General features: G+C 46.0%; 1 protein-coding gene across 2 annotated transcripts in view; it reads right to left on the bottom strand.

The window, feature by feature from the left end:
• Window positions 1-20,775, bottom strand: part of DCAF1 (DDB1 and CUL4 associated factor 1) — a 97,231-nt gene extending 76,456 nt beyond the window's left edge. For both annotated transcript variants that reach the window (XM_012498720.2, XM_030811676.1), the window contains exons 1-2: window positions 20,632-20,775; window positions 4,884-5,001 (exon numbers count right to left, since the gene is read on the bottom strand). In XM_012498720.2, coding sequence (XP_012354174.1) covers window positions 4,884-4,993 — 110 coding nt within the window. In that variant the 5' untranslated portion in view covers window positions 4,994-5,001; window positions 20,632-20,775. The remainder of the gene's footprint in view (window positions 1-4,883; window positions 5,002-20,631) is intronic.
• Between the last annotated feature and the right edge of the window lie 859 nt (window positions 20,776-21,634).

The raw sequence follows: 21,634 nt of genomic DNA, 5'->3' as shown, positions 1-21,634 counted from the left end.
CTAACTTTCTTACTCTCCAATGCCTCTACCAATTAAAATCCAGTTTCCACCAGTCAGCAATAATCCTGTTCCTTAAAAAAAAACTTGTATTTTCACATTCCCCGTGTATTAAAAGCAATTAGGAACAATGCATTTATCCCCGTTTAAACGTTCATAATATTATAGTTCTTTCTCCATAAAAAGTAAGAGATCATTGCACAAAGATTTTTTAACAGCTATGATATTGAAGATGAGACGTTAAGGATCCCCACATTCCAGTGACCTTCTCCTTAGAAAACTCATGAGCAACCCTCCCCAGCCTTTACTTTTCACTTTTTCTCCATCTTGACACATTTATTAAATAAAATTATATACCATACAGTTATTATGAACCAGGCAGTGGACAAATCATCATTTGAGGAGACACCAATAAAAAGACACAGTCGTAGGCCAGGCATGGGGGCTCACGCCTGTAATCTCAGCACTTCTGGGAGGCCGAGGCAGGTGGATTGCTTGAGTCCAAGTGATCGAGACCAGCCTGGGCAACATAGCGAAACCCTATCTCTACTAAAAATACAAAAAATTAGCCAGGCAGGGTGGTGTGTGCCTGTAGTCCCAGCTACTCAAGAAGCTGAGGTGGGAGAATCAACTAAGCCCAGGAAGTTGAGGTTGCAGTGACCCAAGATCACGCCAGTACACTCCAGCCTGGGCAACAGAGGGAGATCCTGTCTAAAAAAACAATTATAGCCAGGCACGGTGGCTCATGCCTGTAATCTCAGCACTTTGGGAGGCCGAGGTGGGCAGATCACGAGGGCAGGAGATCAAGACCATCCTGGCTAACACGGTGAAACCTGAAACCCCATCTCTACTAAAAAATATAAAAAATTAGCCCGGCGTGGTGGCAGGCACCTGTAGTCCCAGCTACTCGGGAAGCTGAGGCAGGAGAATGGTGTGAATCTGGGAGGCAGAGCTTGCAGTAAGCCAAGATCGCGCCACTGCATTCCAGACCAGTCAACAGAGCGAGACTCCGTCTCAAAAAATAAAATAAAATAAAATAAAATTATAGTACAATGTGGTATAATGGGGGAAAATTAAAATACATACATATGAATGATAGGAGCATCAAAACAAAGTGGTGGCCAGTATGGTGGTTCACACCTGTAATCCCAGCACTTTGGGAGACCAACGTAGAAGGAACGTTTGAAGTGAGGAGTTTGAGAACAGCTGAGCAACATAATGACACCCTGTCTCCACCAAAAAAATTAAAAAATAGAAATTTAGCAGTGAGCTATAATCATACCACTGCACTCTATCCTGGGTGACACAGTGAGACCCCGTCACTAAAAAAAAAAAAAAAAAAAATTTTTTTTTAATGATGGGGAGCCCAAACCTACCTATGGAAGTCAAAGTCAGTGAAGGTTTTACAGACATGATTCTTGAACTACTTCTTGTAAGGACTAGGCCTGCCATGCAGACATGCCAAGGAAAGGCATTTCAGGCCAAAGAAATACCAAGTGTAAAGGCACAAAGACATTAAAAAATATGTTAATCCAGCCGGGCAGGGTGGCTCACGCTTGTAATCCCTGCACTTTGGGAGGCCGAGGTGGGCGGATCATGAGGTCAGGAGTTCGAGACCAGCCTGGCCAACACAGTGAAACCCCGTCTCTACTAAAAATATAAAAATAAGCTGGGCGTGGTGGTGGGTGCCTATAATCCCAGCTACTCGGGAGGCTGAGGCAGAATTGCTTGAAGCCAGGAGGCGGAGGTTGCAGAAGCCGAGATTGTGCCACTGAACTCCAGCCTGGGTGACAGAGCTAGAGTCTGCCTCAAAAAAAACAAAAGTTAATACTTACAGAAAGAGACTAATACTATGAGGGAGAAAAAAGAGGCCATCCTCCTTTTTCTCATCCTGTGGAGCTATTTATGATGTGATGCCATTTACGATGGGCTGGGATTACAGGTGTGAGGCACCAAACCCAGCACCCCTTGATTTGTTTTAATACTCCTATCATTCATGTGTATGTATTTTAATTTTCCGCCATTATACCACACTATACTAGAACCGTTTTTTTGACATGTGTTTCCTCACTAAATTGTAAAATTCTTGAAAGCAGATACTATGTCTTTTTATTGGTGTCTCTTCAAATAATGATTTACCCACTGCCTGGTACTTAATAACTGTGTGGTACATAATTTTATTGAAAAAATCTGCTAAGGTAGAAAGAGTGAAAAGTAAAGGCTGGGTAGAGGTGCTCATGGGTTTTCTAAGGAAAAGGTCAGTGGAACGTGGGAATCCTCAACATCCCATCCCCAATATCATAGCTGTGAAAACAAAACCTTTTATGCATTGATTTCTTTTTTATAGAGAAAGAACTACAATATTATGAAAGTAAGCTACATCATAAATGGCCACATAGGCCACACTGAAAACTTTACATTTTACTCTGTAGGAAAAAGGAAGCCGGAGAAGAATTGTGAATGAAGGTAGGAAAATCATATTTGTGTATGAGAAAAGGGAATCTTTCAGCAAGGGGGAGGATGTATTAAAAGAGGGTAAACTGGAGGGTAAACTTACAAGGCACGCTGCTTAATGGGCCAGTCAAGACATAAGCAATACCTAACGAAGGCCAGGCACAATGGCTCACTCCTGTAATCACAGCACTTTGGGAGGCCGAGGTGGGCGGATCACCTGAGGTCAGGAGTTCAAGACCAGCCTGGCCAACATGGCAAAACCCTATCTCTACTAAAAAAAAAAAATAGAAAAATTAGCCGAGCATGGTAGCTCATGCCTGTAATCCCAGCTACTCCAGAGGCTGAGGCAGGAGAATCACTTGAACCTAGGAGGTGGGGGTTGCAGTGAGCCAAGATCTCACCACTGCCTGGGGCAGAGAGCAAGACTCCATCTCAAAAAAAAAATGAAAGTTAAAATAGGCCAGGCACAGTGGCTCACGCCTGTAATCCCAACACTTTGAGAGGCCAAGGCAGTCAGGTCACTTGAGGTCAGGAGTTCGAGAACAGCCTGGCCAACATGGCAAAACCCCACCTCTACTAAAAATACAAAAATTAGCCAGCATCGTGGCGGGCACCTGTAATCCCAGCTACTTGGGAGGCTGAGGCAGGGAGAATTGCTTGAACCCGGAGGTGGAGGGTGTGGTGAGCCGAGATCGTGCCACTGCACTCCAGCCTAGGCAACAGAGTGAGACTCCATCCCCCCAAAAAACAAAAAATAAAAACGAAAAAAGTTTTTCAGTTTAAAACCATTTAGTTTAAAACCAAGGTAGGGAATAAAAAAAGCATTAAGTTATGAATAAATGAGGAGAGACACAGAAATGAGGATGATAAGCTATCTGTAGAAGAGCCATGTAGGCCAGCACGGTGGTTTCGCCTGTAATCCCAGCACTTTGGGAAGCTGAGACAGGAGGATTGCTTGAGCCCAGATGTTCAAGACCAGACTGGGTAACATAGGGAGACCCTCCCTCTACAAAAAATTTAAAAATTAGTAAGGTGTGGTAGTGCACACCTGTGGTCTCATCTAATAGGGAGGCTGAGGTAAGAAGATGGCTTCAGCCCAGGAGATCAAGGCTGCAGTGAGCTGAGATCATGCCACTATAGCCTGGTGACAGAGTGAGACCCTGTCTCCAAAAAAACAGAGCCAGAAGAGCCAGGTAAAGATATATTCACCAGGACGGGCGCAGTGGCTCACACCTGTAATCCCAGCACTTTGGGAGGCCGAGGCAGGTGAATCACCTGAGCTCAGGAGTTCAAGACCAGGCTGGCCAACATGGTGAAACCCCGTCTCTACAAAAAATACCAAAAATTAGCCGGGGGTGGTGGCGCGCACCTGTAATCCCAGCTACTCATGAGGCTGAGGCAGAAGAATCACTTGAACCCAGGAGGCAGAGGTTGCAGTGAGCCGAGATCGTGCCATTGTACTCCAGCCCAGGAGACAGTGCAACACTCCGTCTCAAAAAAAAGATACATTCACCAAACAGTTGTGAAATGAGTCCAATTTTTTTTATTTTTATTTTTTAATTTAAAAATATGCTGGGCATGGTGGCTCACACCTGTAATCCCAGCACTTTGGGAGGCTGAGGCTGGTGGATCACCTGAGCTCAGGAGCTCAAGACCAGCCTGACTAACATGGTGAAACCCTGTCTCTACTAAAAAGATACAAAAATTAGCTGGGCGTGGTGGCAAACACGTGTAATCCCAGCTACTCAGGAGGCTGAAGCAGGAGAATCGCTTGAACCCGGGAGGCAGAGGTTGCAGTGAGCTGAGATCATGCCATTGCACTCTAGCCTGGGCAACAAGAGCAAAACTCCGTATGGGGAAAAAAAAAAAAAAAAAAAGCCAGGCTTAGTGGCTGACACCTGTAATCCTAGGACTTTGGGAGGAGGCCAAGGCAGGTGGATCACCTAAGGTAAGGAGTTCGAGACCAGCCTGATCAACATGGTGAAACCCCGTCTCTACTAAAAAATAGAAAAATTAGCCGGGCATGGTGGTGGGAGCCTGTAATCCCAGCTACTTGGGAAGCTGAGGCAGGAGAATCGCCTGAACCCGGGAGGCGGAGGTTGCAGTGAGCCAAGATCACGCCATTGTACTCCAGCCTGGGCAACAAAGCAAAACTCTGACTCAAAAAAAAAAAAAAAATTAAATTAAATAAGAAAATTAAACAGCTTCAGAAGTAGGGAGATACAGACTAAATCTGAGGAAAGAAAAAAACCGATTTAGAATTTACAGTCTAGGTGAAAATGTTCCTATGCTATTCTCCACACCAATTTTTGCTTCTTTTAAACTTGTGTGTGTGTGTGTGTGTGTGTGTGTGTGTGTGTCTGTGTGTGTATGAAGAAATCTAGCGTATGAGTTGTGTTTATTAAACTAGGTTTTAAAAAAGTTATTCATACCTGGTAAGGATAGGTACCATGTCCTGCCCACTGCCATGTTCCTTTTCCCACTGCTCCAGCAGGGTAGTGAGCTCAGCTTTGGAGTCCACATGTACCACTACTGTAGTCATGGCTTTGCCTAAGGAAGCAAAAATAAAAATAAAAAAGACAACCGATAAATGAACACGAGCAAATAAAAGTGAAGAAGGGGTAGAAAAGAGATGAGAAGGCAAGAGAAAAAATTAAAAAGGGAAATTTAACCCCTTGAACCCTTTGGATTTATTTGTGGTACAGCGGAAAACTTGGGATACTCATCAAGCCTAGATACCCATTCAGTCGTGATGAACAAGTACTTTCGTCTTTCTCAGCCTCAGCTTCAACTGTCAAATGAGGCAAGAAGCTGGATCAAAACAGTGATTCTTAACCTTCTGAGGAGCCCCTTTGAAAATCAGACAAAAAATATGGTACCTTTCCCTCATCAAAAATGCATTTACCACCAGGCATGGTGGCTCACACCTGTAATCCCAGCACTTTGGGAGGCTGGGGCAGGTGGATCACCTGAGGTCAGGAGTTTGGGACCAGCCTGGCCACCACGGTGAAACCCTGTCTCTACTAAAAATACAAAAATTATCTGGACATGGTGGCAGGTGACTGTAATCCCAGCTATTTGGGAGGCTGAGGCAGGAGAATCACTTGAACCTGGGAGGCAGAGGTTGCAGTGAGCCGAGGGCACTCCATTGCACTCCAGCTTGGGCGACAGAGCAAGACTCCGTCTCAAAAAGAAAAAAAATAGATTTACCTAATGCCTACTTGTAATATACACAATAATCCCAGGCCTAGATCTCTGAGGTCTAAAACTTTGTGCTTACATTTTTTTAAGCACAAAATGTGGCCAAAACTACTCCCAAAAATATTTTGCTCGTTAGTCCTGTCCTTTGAGGGAAGTTCTATCAAAGATAAAGGGCATGGCACACTCCTGTTTAATTCTTTTTTTTTTTTTTTTTGAGACAGAGTCTCACCTGTCACCCAGGCTGCTGGAATGCAATGGCACAATCTCAGTTCACTGAAACCTCCACCTCCCGGGTTCAAGCAATTCTCCTGCCTCAGCCTCCCCAGTAGCTGGAATTACAGGCGCCCGCCACCACGCCTGGCTAATTTTTGTATATTTAGTAGAGACACAGTTTCACCACGCTGGCCAGGCTAGTCTTGAACTCCGTTTTTTTTTTGTTTTTTGTTTTGAGACAGAGTTTCACTCTTACTGCCCAGGCTGGAGTGCAATGGCACGATCTCGGCTCACTGCAACCTCCGCCTCCCAGGTTCAAGCGATTCTCCTGCCTCAGCCTTCCAAGTAGCTAGGATTACAGGCGGGCACCACTACGCCCAGCTAATTTTTGTATTTTTAGTAGAAACAGGGTTTCACCATGTTGGTCAGGCTGATCTCGAACTCCTGACCTCAGGTGATCCACCCGCCTCAGCCTCCCAAAGTGCTGGGATTATAGCCGTGACCTACCGTGCCCGGCTCTGTTAATTCTTAAAGAGAAGGCCAAGAAATGAAATGGACACTACTGCCAGCATGAAAGTGGACAAGGAACACTGTAAACTCATTTATCCTTCAAGCTTCCTAACCTTTCTCACAGCTGATTTCCTGGAAAGAAGAGGCCAGAAGAGAGGCAGAGAAGGTTGGCTGGGATGAGTGGTCAAACTAGGAATGCAGAAGGGCAGGGAGCTGAGGTGAGCTTTGGAGGACCAAATAAGACACCCACATATGAGAGGCTTATAAGGGGATCCAAAAGGGATAAATGAGACGCAAATGTTTGACAGGTTATAGCATCAACTTCTTTATAAAATTAGCTTTAAAATCAAAATGTCATATTCTGCCACGCAAAATGTGTATCTTCTCAGAAATAGCAACCATTCCATAAAGAGTTTCACATCAGAAAGGAATTACTAGCTGATCTAAAATGAACTCTTCTAAAGATATCTACCATAAAACCAAAAGAAATACATGTAAAAGATGATGTCATTATTGCATTGCATTATTGCATTGCATTGTAAAATGCAAATATTTGTGTTTTAATCAAGTAGACGCAATTCCAATAGTAGTGATTCATGTCACCTGTATTACACATAACTCCAAAGGAAAATATCTGCCCCACCCCCAAAATTGAACAAAATCAAAAAGATTCTTTTGTTTTTTTTTTTTTGAGGCGGAGTTTCACTTTGTCGCCAGGCTGGAGCGCAGTGGCGCCATCTCAGCTCACTGTAACGTCCACCTGCTGGGTTCAAGTGATTTTCCTGCCTCAGCCTCCCAAGTAGCTGGGACTACATGCTTGTGCCACCACGCCCGACAAATTTTTTGTATTTTTAGGAGAGACGGGGCTTTCACCGTGTTAGCCAGGATGGTCTCGATCTCCTGACCTCATGATCCGCCCACCTCGGCCTCCCAAAATGCTGGGATTACAGCCGCGAAAACCACACCCGGCAGATTTTTTTTTTTTTTTTTTAAGGGTCTCACTCTGCCTCCCAGGCTCCAGTGCAGTAGCGTGGTCCTAGCTCACTGCAGCCTCAACCACCTGGGCTCAAGGGATCCTCCCACCTCAGCCTCCAGAGTAGCTGAGATTACAGTATGTGTTGCCATGCCCAGCTTATTTTTATTTTTATTATTTTTTCAGGTGGGGTCTCACTGTTGCCCAGGCTGGTCTCAAACTCCTGGCCTCAAGTGATCCTCCTGCCTCAGCCCCCCAAAGTGCTGAGACGACAGGCATGAGCCACCACACCCTGCCATATTTTCAGACTTTCTAACCAAAGCCACAAAAAGGAAATGCTGTAGGTGTGACAGACTAATATGGACTTCTGACTTCAACCTGAGAAAACTCAGGTTGCATATTTTACTGCTATCTACTAACTATACATATGTTGTTATTTTTATTTTTTTGAGATGGCATCTTGCTCTGTCAACCAGGCTGGAGTACAGTGGCACGATCTCGGCTCACTGCAACCTCCACCTCCCAGGTTCAAGTGATTCTTCTGCCTCAGCCTCCCGAATAGCTGGGACTACAGGTGCACACCAGCACGCCTGGCTAATTTTTGTATTTTTAGTAGAGACAGGGTTTCACCACATTGGCCAGGCTGGTCTCGAACTCCTGACCTCATGATCCGCCCGGCTCGGCCTCCCAAAGTGCTGGGATTATAGGCATGAACCACTGTGCCCAGCCTCGATATATATATTTTTAAAACAAATTTTTTTCTTTTTTTTTTTTTTTTAAGACGGAGTCATGCTCTGTGGCCAGGCTGGAGTGCAGTGGCGCAATCTCAGCTCACTATAACCTCCACATCCCGGGTTCCAGTGAGCGATTCTCCCACCTCAGCCTTCCAAGTAGCTGCGATTACAGGCGCACACCACCACACCCAGCTAATTTTTGTATTTTTAGTAGAGACGGGGTTTCACCATGTTGGCCAGTCTGATCTCGATCTCTTGACCTCGTGATCCGCCCAACTCAGCTTCCCAAAGTGGTGGGATTACAGGCGTGAGCCACTGTGCCCAGTCAAAACAAACTTTTTATTTGGAGTAATTTTAGATTTACAGAAAAGCTGCAAAGACAGTACACAGTATTCCCACATACCTCTCACCCAGTTCAGTTTTCCCTAATGTTACCATCTTATATTATAGTGGTACACTGTCAAAATTAAGAAGCCAACATTGTTACATTATTATTAACTAAACTCCAGACCTGATTCAGATTTCACCATTTTTCAAATCATGTGCTTTGTTCCATGATCTCATCTAGGATACACTGCATTCAGCTGTCATGTCTATCTGCTGTCCTCTGGTCTATGATAGATAGTTTGGGGGTTTGTCTTTGTTTTACATGACCTTGACAATCCTGAAGAGTACTACCCAGGCTGGTAGAATGTGGCAACAATTTAACCAATTCTTTCTTTTTCCTCTCTTTCCTCTCTCCTCTTTCTCTCTCTCTCCTCTCTCTTTCCTCTTTCTTTTCTTTTTTAAAGACAGCGTCTCCCTCCTATGTTGCCTAGGCTGGTCGTGAACTCCTAGGCTCAAGCAATCTTCCTGCCTCAGCCTCCCAAAGTGCTAGGATTACAGGGACAAACCACCACACCCAGCCTACCAAACATTTATTTATTTATTTATTTATTTACTTGGAGACAGAGTCTTGCTCTGTCGCCCAGGCTGGAGTGCAGAGGCGTGATCTCACTGCAACCTCCACCTCCCGGGTTCAAGCGATTCTCTTGCCTCAGCTTCCCAAGTAGCTGGGGCTACAGGCATGCACCACCATGCCCAGCTAATTTTTGTATTTTTAGTAGAGACGGGGTTTCACCATGTTGGCCAGGCTGGTCTTGAACTCCCGACCTCACGCAATCCGCCCGCCTCGACATCCCAAAATGCTGGTATTACAGGCATGAGCCACTGCACCAGGCCTACCAAACATTTAAAGAAGAATTAACACCAATCCTTCTCAAACTTCTCCAAAACCTGAAGAGGAAAGATATTTCCTCATTCATTCCATGAAGCCATCATTACTGATACCAAAGCCAAATAAAGATATCACAAGAAAACAAAGCTACAGCCCGATGTCCTTTATGCCCGTAGACATAAAAATCCTCAACAAAATACTAGCAAACAGAATCCAACAGCATATTAAGAAAATTAAGGCCAGGCACATGGCTCACGCCTGTAATCCCAGCGCTCTGGGAGGCCAAGGCGGGTGGATCATGAGGTCAGAAGTTCGAGACCAGCCTGGCCAACATGGTGACACCCCGTCTCTACTAAAAATACAAAAATTAAGCCTGGCACGGTGGCTCCTGCCAGCAGTTTGGGAGGCCAAGGCGGGCAGATCACCTGAGGTCAGGGGTTCCAGACCACCCTGGCCAACAGGGCGAAACCTCGTCTCTACTAAAAACACAGAAATTGGCCAGGCATGGTGGCATGCGCCTGTAATCCCAGCTACTTGGGAGGCTGAGAGAGGAGAATTGCTTGAACCCAGGAGGCAGAGGTTGCAGTGAGCCAAGATCGTGCCACTGTACTCCAGCCTGGGTGACACAGCAAAACTCCGTCTAAAAAAAAAAAAAAAAATTATCCGGGCGTGGTGGTGTCCGCCTGTAATCCCAGCTACTCAGGAGGCTGAAGCGGGAGAATTGCTTGAAGCTGGGAGGCGGAGGTTGCAGTGAGTCGAGATAGCACCATTGCATTCCAGCCTGGGCAACAGGGCGAGACTCCGTCTCGGGTGGGGCGGGGGGAGTGACACTCAATAAACTAGGAACAGAAGAGACCTTCTAGAATATGATAAAGGGGATTATGAACGACACTATACTCAATGGTGAAAGACTGAAAGCTTTGCCACAAAAATCAGAAACAAGACAACAATGCCTGCCTTTGCCACTTCTATTAAAACACTGTACTGGAGTCCTCGGCCTGGCGCGGTGGCTCACACCTGTAATCTCAGCACTTTGGGAGGCCAAGGCAGATAGATCACTTGAGACCAGGAGTTTGAGATCAGCCTGGCCAACATGGTGAAATCTCGTCTCCAGTAAAAATACATAATTAGCAGAGTGTGATGGGGCACATCTGTAATCCCAGGTATTCAGTAGGCTGAGGCATAAGAATTGCTTGAACCGAAGAGGCAGACGTTGCAATGAGCCACAAGATTGTGCCACTGCAGTCCAGCCTGGGCAACAGAGTGAGACTGTCTCAAAAAACAAAACAAAAAAACCACACTCTACTAGGATCCTAGGCAGAGTAATTAGGCAAGAAAAAGAAATATAGGCTGGACACGGTGGCTCATGCCTGTAATTTCAGAACTTTGGGAGGCCGAAGCGGGCGGATCATGAGGTCAGGAGTTCGAGATCAGCCTGGCCAATGTGGTGAAACCGCATCTCTACTAAAAATACAAAAATTAGCTGGGCGTGGTGGTGTACACCTGTAATCCCAGCTACGGGGGAGGCTGAAGCAGGAGAACAGCTTGAACCCAGGAGGCGGAGATTGCAGTGAGCCAAGATTGCACCACTGCAATCCAGCCTGGGTGACAGGTAAGACTCCGTCTCAAAAAAAAAAAAAAGGTGTGTGTGTGTGTGTGTGTGTGTGTGTGTGTATAGAGATAGACAGATAGACAGATAGATGGTATCCAAGTTGAAAAGGAAGAAGTAAAATTATCTTTATTACTAGATGACATTATCCTGTATACAGAAAATCCTAAAGAATCCACATAAAAATTATTAGAATAAATGAATTCAGCAAAGTTGCAGGGTACGAGAGCAACACACAAAAATCAGTTGTACTGCTATACACTAGCCAAAAAAAATATGAAAGTAAATGAAGAGAACAATTTCATTTACAATAGCACCAAAAATAATAAAATAATTAGAAACAAATTTAATTTAAAAGACACAAGGCCAGGAAGGGTGGCTCACACCTGTTAATCCCAGAACTTTAAGAGGCCAAGGTGGGTGGATTGCTTGAGCTCAGGAATTCAAGTCCAGCTGGGTCAACATGGCAAAACCTAGTCTTTACAAAAAAGGCAAAAAATTAGCCAGGCATGGTGTGCACCTGTACTCCCAGCTACTCGATAGGCTGAGGTGAGAGAATCACCTGAGCCCAGAAAGTTGAGGCTGCAGTGAACCAAGATCGCACCACTGCACTCTAGCATGGAAGACATAGCGGGACCCTGTCTCAACAACAACAAAAAAGGCATAAACACAAGACTTGTACACTGAAAACTACAAAACATTGCTGGAGTCAATTCATGATGACCTAAATTTTAAATAACCTAAATAAACAAAAAGATATTCTGTGTTCATGGATTAGAAGGCTTAGTATCAAGATGGTAATACACTCCAACGTGGTCTATAAATTAAATGCAATCGCTATCAAAATCCCAATGACAGACCAGGCTTGGTGGCTCACGCCTGTAATCCCAGCACTTTGGGAGGCCAAGGTGGGTGGATCACCTGAGTTCGAGAGTTCAACACCAGCCTGGCCAATACGGTGAAACCCCGTCTCTACTAAAAATACAAAACATTAGCTGACCATGGTGGCAGACGCTTGTAATCCCGGCTATCTGGGAGAATGAGGCAAGAGAACAGCTTGAACCCAAGTGGCAGAGGTTGCAGTAAGCCGAGATCGTGCCACTGCACTCCAGCCTGGGAGCAACAGAGAGAGACTCTGTCTCAAAAAAAAAAAAAAAAAAACCAAAAAAAACACCCCAATGACCTCTTTTGCAGAAATGGACATGCTGATTCTAAAATTCATATGTAATTGCAAGGAAACCTGAATAGCCACAACAATCTTGGGAAAAAAAAAAAAAACAAAGTTGGGGTCAGGCGTGGTGGCTCACACCTGTAATCCCAGCACTTTGGGAGGTTGAGGCAGGTGGATCACGAGGTCAAGAGATCGAGACCATTCTGGCCAATATGGTGAAACCCCCATCTCCAGTAAAAATACAAAAATTAGCTGGGCGTGTTGGCACGCACCTGTAATCCCAGCTACTGGGGCAGCTGAGGCAAGAGAATCGCTTGAACCCAGGAGACGGAGGCTGCAGTGAGCCAAGATTGCACCATTGCACTCCAGCAAGGCAACAGAGTGAGACTACGTCTCAAAAAAAAAAAAAACTTGGAAAAATCACACTTCTGATTTCAAAACTTGCTACAAAACTATAGTAAATGTAACAGCATGGCACTGACATAAGGATCAACGTATACACAAATACAATAGAATTGATAATCCAGCAATAAGCATTCACATTTATGATCAATTTTCAACAAGGATACCAAGAACATTCAATAGGAAAAAAGTATTTTCAATAAGTAGTGCTGCCCAGGCGCAGTGGCTCACGCCTGTAATCCCCACACTTTGGGAGGCCGAGACAGGCAGATAACTTGAGCAGGAGTTCGAGATCAGACTGGCCAACATGGTGAAACCCCGTCTCTACTAAAATACAAAAATTAGCCAGGCGTGGTGGCGTGCCTGTAACCCCAGCTACTCGGGGGCGCTGAGGGCAGGAGAACTGTTTCAATCCGGGAGGCGGATGTTGCAGTGAGCTGAGATAGCGCCACTGCCCTCCAGCCTGAGCAACAGAGCAAGACTCCATCTCAAAAAACAAACAAACAAAAAAGTACTGATGAGACTGGGCACAGTGGCTCACGCCTGTTATCCCAGCACTGTGGGAGGCCAAGGTGGGCAGATCACGAGGTCAGGAGATCAAGACCATCCTGGCCAACATGGTGAAACCCCATCTCTACTAATATACAAAAAATTGGCCGGGTATGGTGGCACACACCTCTAGTCCCAGCTACTCGGGGGGCTGAGGGAGGGGAATCGCTTGAACCTGCGGGAGGTGGAGATTGCAGTGAGCCAAGACTGCGCCACTGCACTCTAGCCTGTTGACAGAGCAAGACGTGTCTCAAAAAAAAAAAAAAAAGTAGTGCTGAGACAATTGGATATATCCCACAAAACAGTGAAGTTGGATTTTGCCTCACGGTATATGTGAAAATCGGCCGAGTGCTGTGGCTCACGCCTATAATCCCAACACTTTAGGCAGATCATTTGAGGTCAGGAGTTTGAGACAAGTATGGCCAACAAGTTGAAACCCCGTCTTCTACTAAAAATACAAAAAAGAGCCCGGCATGGTGGCGGGTACCTGTAATGCCAGCTACTCGGGAAGTTGAGGCAGGAGAATCACTTGAACTCGGAGGGGACAGAGGTTGCAGTCAGCCGAGATTACCCCACTGCTCACTGGCCTGGGCAAAAAGGGTGAGACTTTGTCTTTAACAAAAAAAAAAAAAGGCCAAGAAACGCATGAAAGATACTCAACATCAGTCACTAGGAAACTGCAAATCAAAACCACAATGAGATATCACTTCTCACCTACTAACATGAGTACAGTTTAAGAAATGAGAAAATATAAGCATTGGCAAGCATGTGAAGAAACTGGAGCACATACTGCTTGTAGAATTGTTAACGGGTGGCCCGGGCGCGGTGGCTCACTCCTGTAATCTAGGCACTTTGGGAGGCCGAGGCGGGCAGATCACGAGGTCAGGAGATCGAGACCATCCTGGCTAACACGGTGAAACCCCGTCTCTACTAAAAATACAAAAAATTAGCCAGGCGTGGTGGCAGGCGCCAATAGTCCCACCTACTCGGGAGGCTGAGGCAGGAGAATGGTGTGAACCCGGGAGGTGGAGCTTGCAGTGAGCCAAGATCGTGCCACTGCACTCCATCCTGAGCGACAGAGCCAGACTCTGTCTCAAAAAAAAAAAAAAAAAGAAAAAGAAATGTAAAAGGGTATAGTAGTTATAAAAAACAGTTTGGGACTCTCTCAAAAAGTTGTAGGTTTTTAAGTCACATGTAGAATTACTATACGACCCAGCAATTTCACTACTAGATATATACCCAAAAGAACTGAAAACAGGGCTGGGTGTGGTGGCTCACACCTGTAATCCCAGCACTTTGGGAGGTCGAGGCGGGCAGATCACCTGAGGTTGGGAGTTTGAGACCAGCCTGACCAACATGGAGAAACCCCATCTCTACTAAAAATACAAAATTAAGCGGGTATGGTGGCACATGCCTGTAATCCTAGCTACTGGGGAGGCTGAGGCAGGAGAACCACTTGAACTCAGGAGGCGGAGGTTGAAGTGAGCCAAGATTACGCCATTGCACTCCAGCCTGGGCAATGAGAGCAAAACTCCATCTCAGGAAAAAAAAAAAAAAGGAATTCAAACAAAGACTTATACACAAATGTTCTTGGTAGCATTATTCACAATAGCCAAAGAGTAGAAACAACCCAAAAGTCCATCATCAGATGAACAGATAAACAAAATGTGGTATATTCATACAATGGAATATTCAGTCATAAAAATGTAGTAACATGCTACAGATGTGGAAAAACCTTGAAAACAATAAGTGAAAGAAAGCAGACACAAAAGGGCACATATTGTATGATTCTATTTATATAAAACATTGAAGGCTGGGCATGGTGGCTCACACCTGTAACCCCAGCACTTTGGGAGGCCAAGGCGGGTGGATCACGAGGTCAAGAGTTTGAGACCAGCCTGGCCAACACAGTGAAACCCCGTCTCCACTAAAAGTAGAAAAATTAGCCAGGCGTGGTGGCATGCGCCTGTAGTCCCAGCTACTCAGCAGGCTGAGGCAGAAGCATCGCTTGAACCTGGGAGGCGGAGGTTGCAGTGAGCCGAGATCGCGCCACTGCACTCCATCCTGGGCGACAGAGTGAGATTCCGTCTCACCAAAAAAAAAAAACTGAAATAGGTAAACCAATACACAGAAAGCTAACTAGTAGTTGCCAAGGGCTTGAAGAAAGGGGAAAATAGGTAGTGACTGCTAAATGGGTATGAGGTCTCCTTTTAAGGTGATAAAAATATTCTAGAACTAGAAAGAGATAATGGTTGCACAACACTGCGAATCTACAAGTGCCACTGATTTGTACACTTCAAAATGGGTAGTCGTTAATTTTATGCTACGTAAATTTACCACAATTTTTTAATGAGAAAAGAAATGATCCAGAAGAGACTGCTTCTTAGATAAGCAGTTAGCCTACTAGAGCACATAAAGACATGATTTTTTAAAAAACACTACCTCTAATAAAGATTAATTCAAAGGCATTAAAACACTAAAATTTTATATTTTTAAAATTTTTTAATTTGTATGATTTTGTAGAGACAGGGTCTCACTATGTTACCCAGGCTGGTCTCAAATTGCTGGGCTCAAGCAATCCTCTCCACTTGGCCTTCCAAAGTGCTAGGATTGTAGACATGAGCCACCATGCCTGGCCTAAAACACTGAAATTTTAGAGTTCAACTTAGCAACATATACATATATACTTCTGGTATCATTTTCAGAACTTCCAACTAATCTATGCCTGAAGATAATTATAACTTTGGGAATAACCATTTGCCCAAGGAAAATATAAACCTTAGTGAGACTTTGTCTCTATTATTAAAAAAAATAACAAAAAATAGGCCAGGCGTGGTGGCTCACGCCTGTAATCCCTGCACTTTGGGAGGCCAATGCAGGTGGATCATCTGAGGTCAGGAGTTCGAGACCAGCCTGGCCAACATGATGAAACCCTGTCTCTACTAAAAATACAAAAAATTAGCCGGATGTGGCGGCAGGCGCCCGCAATCCCAGCTACTCAGGAGGCTGAGGCAGGAGAATCGCTTGAACCCGGGAGGCAGAAGTTGCAGTGAGCCGAGATTGCACCACTGCACTCCAGCCTGGGCAACAAGAGCAAAACTCCATCTCAAAAAAATATTAAGAATAATAAAGAATAAAAAAATATAAAGGCAAGGCGTGGTGGCTCACACTTGTAATCCCAGCACTTTGGGAGGCTGAGGTGGGAGGATCACTTGAGCCCAGGGGTTTGAGACCAGCCTGGGTAACAGTAAGACCTTGTCTTTATTACTTAAATACATAAATAAAGGAAAATATAAACTTATAACAGACTTAACTAATAATAGCAATGTGAATTAACATAGTGTCAATGAAAGCAGTCAGCAACTGAGTGTGGTGGCTCACACATGTAATCCCAGCACTTTGGAAAACCTAGGTGGGCAGACAGATTGAGCCCAGGAGTTTGAGACCAGCCTGGACAACATGGTGAAATCCTGCCTCTATGAAAAAAATTTAAAAATTAGTAGTAGTAGTACCTATTTCAATGTTTGTTTTTTTGTGTTTGTTTTTTGTTTTGTGAGACGGAATCTCGCTCTGTTGCCCAGGCTGGAGTGCAGGGGCACGATCTTGGCTCACTGCAACCTGTAGTCCCAGCTACTTGGGGAGGCTGAAGCAAGAGAACTGCTCGAGCCTAGGAGGTGGAGGCTGCAGTGAGCCATGACTGCACCACTGTACTCCAGCCAGAGCAGAAGTGCGAGAACTTGTCTCAAGAAAAAAGAAAAAAAAAAAAAAGGCCAGGCACGGTGGCTCACACCTGTAACCTCAGCACTTTGGGAGGCCGAGGCAGGCAGATCACCTGAGGTTGGGAGTTTGAGACCAGCCTGACCAATATGGAGAAACCCCATCTCTATTAAAAATACAAAATTAGGCCAGGCGCGGTGGCTCACGCCTGTAATCCCAGCACCTTGGGAGGCCGAGGCCGGCGGATCACAAGGTCAGGAGTTCGAGACCACCTGGCCAACATGGTAAAACCGCATCTCTACTAAAAATACAAAAAAAATTAGCCAGGCATGGTGGCACGCGCCTGTAATCCCAGCTGCTCTGGAGGCTGAGGCAGCAGAATCGCTTGAACCCAGGAGGCAGAGGTTGCAGTGAGCCGAGATCACGCCACTGCACTCCAGCTTGCACAACAAGAGCAAAAAAACAGTCATCTTCACCTTGTTATGCCCAAGACAGTAACGGTGCATTACTCAAGTTCTTAAGTGAGTTCTTTAAGTGCTATGAAGAAATGATGGTCTGTTCAATGGTGACACGATAGTTACCAATTAGTGAATATCTAGTATGGGACAGACATTGAGCTAAGTAATTTACTATACTTACATTATTCTGAATTTTCACAACCATCCTACCCTTTTTTACACATGATGAAAGAAGCTCAGAGAGGTCCCCAAGACCAGCTAGTACTAGGTAGAAAAGAGGTTTCAAAGATTCAAATCCCAACTCTGCTGACATACCTGTGAAGTCTTGGTTATTTAACTTCTCCAAATCTCAATTTCCTTATCTGTAAGATGGAAACAGTTGTTGTGTGGGGTTAAATGACAATATTGTCCCCATGATGGGATAATATAAAGCCTCAAGAAATACCTATGTAAAATTTCCTTATCCTAACAAGTGTCTGCTAGGGTATTTAGGGATGACAGGCCTGCAACTTATTTTCAAATGATTCCACAAAATAAATATATAGATACCACACACAGAAATAGAGAAAATATGGCATAATATTAACGACTGTTTGCCGGGCACTATGGCTCATGCCTGTAATCCTAGCACTTTGGGAGACTGAAGTGGGTGGATTACTTGAGGCCAAAAGTTCAAGACCAGCCTGGCCAATGTGGCAAATGCCCATCTCTACTAAAAATAATTAGCCAGGCGTGGTGGCACACACCTGTAATCCTAGCTACTCCAGAGGCTGAGGCATGAGAATCGCTTGAACCTAGGAGGCAGAGGTTACAGTGGGCAAAGATCGCACCACTGCACTCTAGGCTAGGTGACACAGAGAGACTGTCTCAAAAAAATAAAAATAGGCAGGCGCGGTGGCTCACACCTGTAATCCCAGCACTTTGGGAGGCCAAGGCGGTGGATCACGAGGTCAGGAGTTCATGACCAGCCTGACCAACATGGTGAAACCCCATCTCTACTAAAAATACAAAAACTAGCTGGGCATGGTGGCACACGCCTGTAGTCCCAGTTACTTGGGAGGCTGAGGCAGGAGAATCGCTTGAACCCGGGAGGTGGTGGTTGCAGTGAGCCGAGATCGCACCACTGTACTCCAGCCTGGGCAACAGAGCAAGACTCCGTCTCAAAAAAAAAAAAAAAAAAAAAAAATTTTTAATTGCCAGGCACAGTGGCTCAAGCCTGTAATCCCAGCACTTTGGGAAGCCAAGTCGGGAGAATTGCTTGAGGTCAGCTGGGCAACATTTTGAGACACAGTCTACACAAATATTTAAAAATTAGCCAATCATGGTAGCCTGTGACTGCAGTCCTAGTTACTCAAGAGGCTGAGGCAGCAGGCTCCTTTGAGCCCAGGAGTTGGAGGCTGCGATGAATTATGATCACACTCGAGACCATCATGGCTAACACGGTGAAACCCTGTCTCTACTAAAAATACAAAAAGTTAGCCGGGCGTGGCAGCAGGCACCTGTATTCCTAGCTACTTGGGAGGCTGAGGCAGGAGAATGGTGTGAACCTGGGAGGCGGAGCTTGCAGTGAGCTGAGATCGTGCCACTGCACTCCAGCCTGGGCAACACAGTGAGACTCTGTCTCCAAAAAAAAAAAAAAAAAAAAAAAGCCAGCGCAGTGGCTTACGTCTGTAATCCCAGCACTCTGGGAGACCGAGGTGGGCAGATCACGAGGACAGGAGTTCAAGACCAGCCTGGCCAATATGGTGAAACCCCATCTCTACTATAAATACAAAAATTAGCCAGGCGTGGTGGCGCGTGCCTGTAGTCCCAGCTACTCAGGAGGCTAAGGCAGAAGAATCACTTGAACCCGGGAGGCGGAGGTTGCAGTGAGCCAAGATCACGCCACTGCACTCTAGCCGGGGCAACAGAATGAGATGCTGTCTCAAAAAAAAAGAAAAAAAAAAAAAAAAGAGTTATGATCACACCACTGCACTCCAGCCTAGGCTACAGGGCAAGATCCTGCATCTAAAAAAACAGGCCAGGTGTAGTGGCTCATGTCTGTAATTCCAACACTTTGGGAGGCTGACAAGGGAGGATCACTTGAGTTCAAAACCAGCCTGGGCAACATAGTGAGACCACTGTCTCTATAAAAAATAAATGAACAAAAATAAAAAATTTTAAAACTGTATAATAGGCAGAACAGTAAAACACTGTACTCAGCAACTACCCAAGAGATATTGAGCACAAAATGATTTCCCTACATTCCCCAAATTCTCTATTTTCTCTTTAACATCCAAAAATATATACTCACTCAAAAATGGGTAATGAATAACTGCTATATAGAAAACCCAAATGTTCACATCATTAAGAAAAGTACTAAATCGATTCCTAAAATCTAAATATACACACTTACATAAACATTAAAGGTAAACTCCAGTAAGCTGGAAAAAGAAAATGCAGGATGATATTACCAATTAACCTCTCATTCTGTACATTAACAATGCATTTTGAACAGGAAGATGCTACTAATATAAAAAATTAAAACATGTAGACTAATTGAAAGGCTTCATCGAAAAAACAGGGTAAGGAAAAACCGAGACCAACATGACGTGGCCAAGGACAAGTCATTTGTGACTCAAAAATAGCTAATACAAACACTCCAAAACTATTTCCTCAACAAATGGAAAACCAGAGCACTGCCACTGCAGTAAGTCAGACAGAAAACCGTCTAAGAAGTGAAGTTGTTAAGCAAACGCTTCTGACACCCCAATTGAAAACTACTATAACCCCCGGAAATAGACTCCAGGGAAGCTTGGCGGGCACTCTGAGGTTTGACTCCAGGCTGCGGGACCCGCACACCTCTTTCCAACCCTTCCCTCTTTCGTGGAGATAGGAGGAGCGCCCGGAAAGCTCCGCCCCCGTCGCACGGTCCAAGAGCCGGGCGGGTGCAAGGAGAGGTGGCACGAGGCCGAGAGACGGGAGAGCCCGCCCAGGTGACTGGAGCTGGAGGCGGAGACACAGTCCGGGAAGGGGCCCGCCGTATAGTACGGAAGATGGAGCCCCGCAAGCCCGTACGGAACAGAGACTAGGAGGATTGGAAGGAAAAAGATAACAAGGGAAATGAAATGCGCCCCTCCTCTAGGTAGGGGCGGACACAGCCCGCCCCCCCACTCCGGGCGGAAGAGTTACTCTCGGGAAGCTTCTCGTGGGGAATGCAGGAAGAACGTGGAGGCCCCGCCCCCGAGACAAGAATCAGGATGAGGAAAAGTCCTGTCAGGCCCCGGGCCCAGCCTCCCGGCAGACCGGCCCGCCCCCTCCTCGCCGGCGGCCCAAGCAGGTGCCGCCCCTCCCCCCAGCCCGGCGCCCACTCTACCGCCCGGCCAGCCGCGCGACCTGCTTCCTCGCGCCCCTCCCGTAGAGTCGCCTCCCACCATTTCCCACTCACCGTCCGAGGCGGCTCCGCCGCTGCCCCCCCCCCCCGACCCCGCCAGTGGCCACAGTTCACACACACAGCCTCAGGTCCCGCACTCACTCTCCACTCACACACACACACAGCGCGACCACGGCTCCACAGCGGCCCACATATTATGCGTCACTCGCGCGCTACGTGCACCGCGCGCGCGCGCGCCTACTTGGCGCGAGGACCGCGAGCAAGGGGCGGGAGGAGAACGCCTGCACGATCGGGGAAAAATCGAAGAGCCCCGGGGACGCCTGGGAAATGAAGTTCCGCGTCTAGGGGCGGGCCCACTAGTCCCAATTGACGCATGAGCTCTTCGCCTGGCGCATTGATTTCTGGATTTGTAGTTTTTTTGGATAAATGCGAACTGCTGAGTACTCACTGGCTGCTTCGGAAGGCGGAAGTGAAAAGTGAGGGAGCCAATCCTTCTAAGACAGTGCTATAATCGCCTGATACCTTTTTAGTATCTTGTTCTGACCTGTGTGCGCAAAGAGCCTCTGTTTTATTCGGCCATTTGCCTCATCTTACCTAGAACATACCGTGATCTAAGAAAATATTTCTCATAAACATATCAGAAATCACAGCACTCATTAAATCAGAAGGCACTGGTTGTTTTTTGTTTTGTTTTGTTTTTTTGAGACAGAGTCTCGCTCTGTTGCCCAGGCTGGAGTGCAGTGACGATCTCAGCTCACTGGGACCTCCGCCTCCTGGGCTCAGTCTTCCCACCTCAGCCTCCAGCTGAGACTACAGGCGCATGCCACCACACCCAGCCAATTTTTGTTTTTGTTTTGTGTGTGTGTGTTTGGTAGAGACATGGTTTTGCCATGTTGGCCAGGCTGGTCTCGAACTCCTGGGCTGAGTTCTCCCAGCCTCTTTTTTCTCGGTCCTTTTTTTTTTTTTTTTTTTGACAGGGCCTCACTCTGTCACCCACGCTGGAGTGCAGTGGCGCACTCACAGCTCACTACAGCCTCAACCTCCTGGGCTCAAGCTA

This window comes from Nomascus leucogenys, chromosome 4 (assembly GCF_006542625.1).
Source record: "Nomascus leucogenys isolate Asia chromosome 4, Asia_NLE_v1, whole genome shotgun sequence".
Classification (NCBI taxonomy): Eukaryota; Metazoa; Chordata; class Mammalia; order Primates; family Hylobatidae; genus Nomascus; species Nomascus leucogenys.
This window is presented reverse-complemented; position numbering and strand designations above follow the sequence as displayed.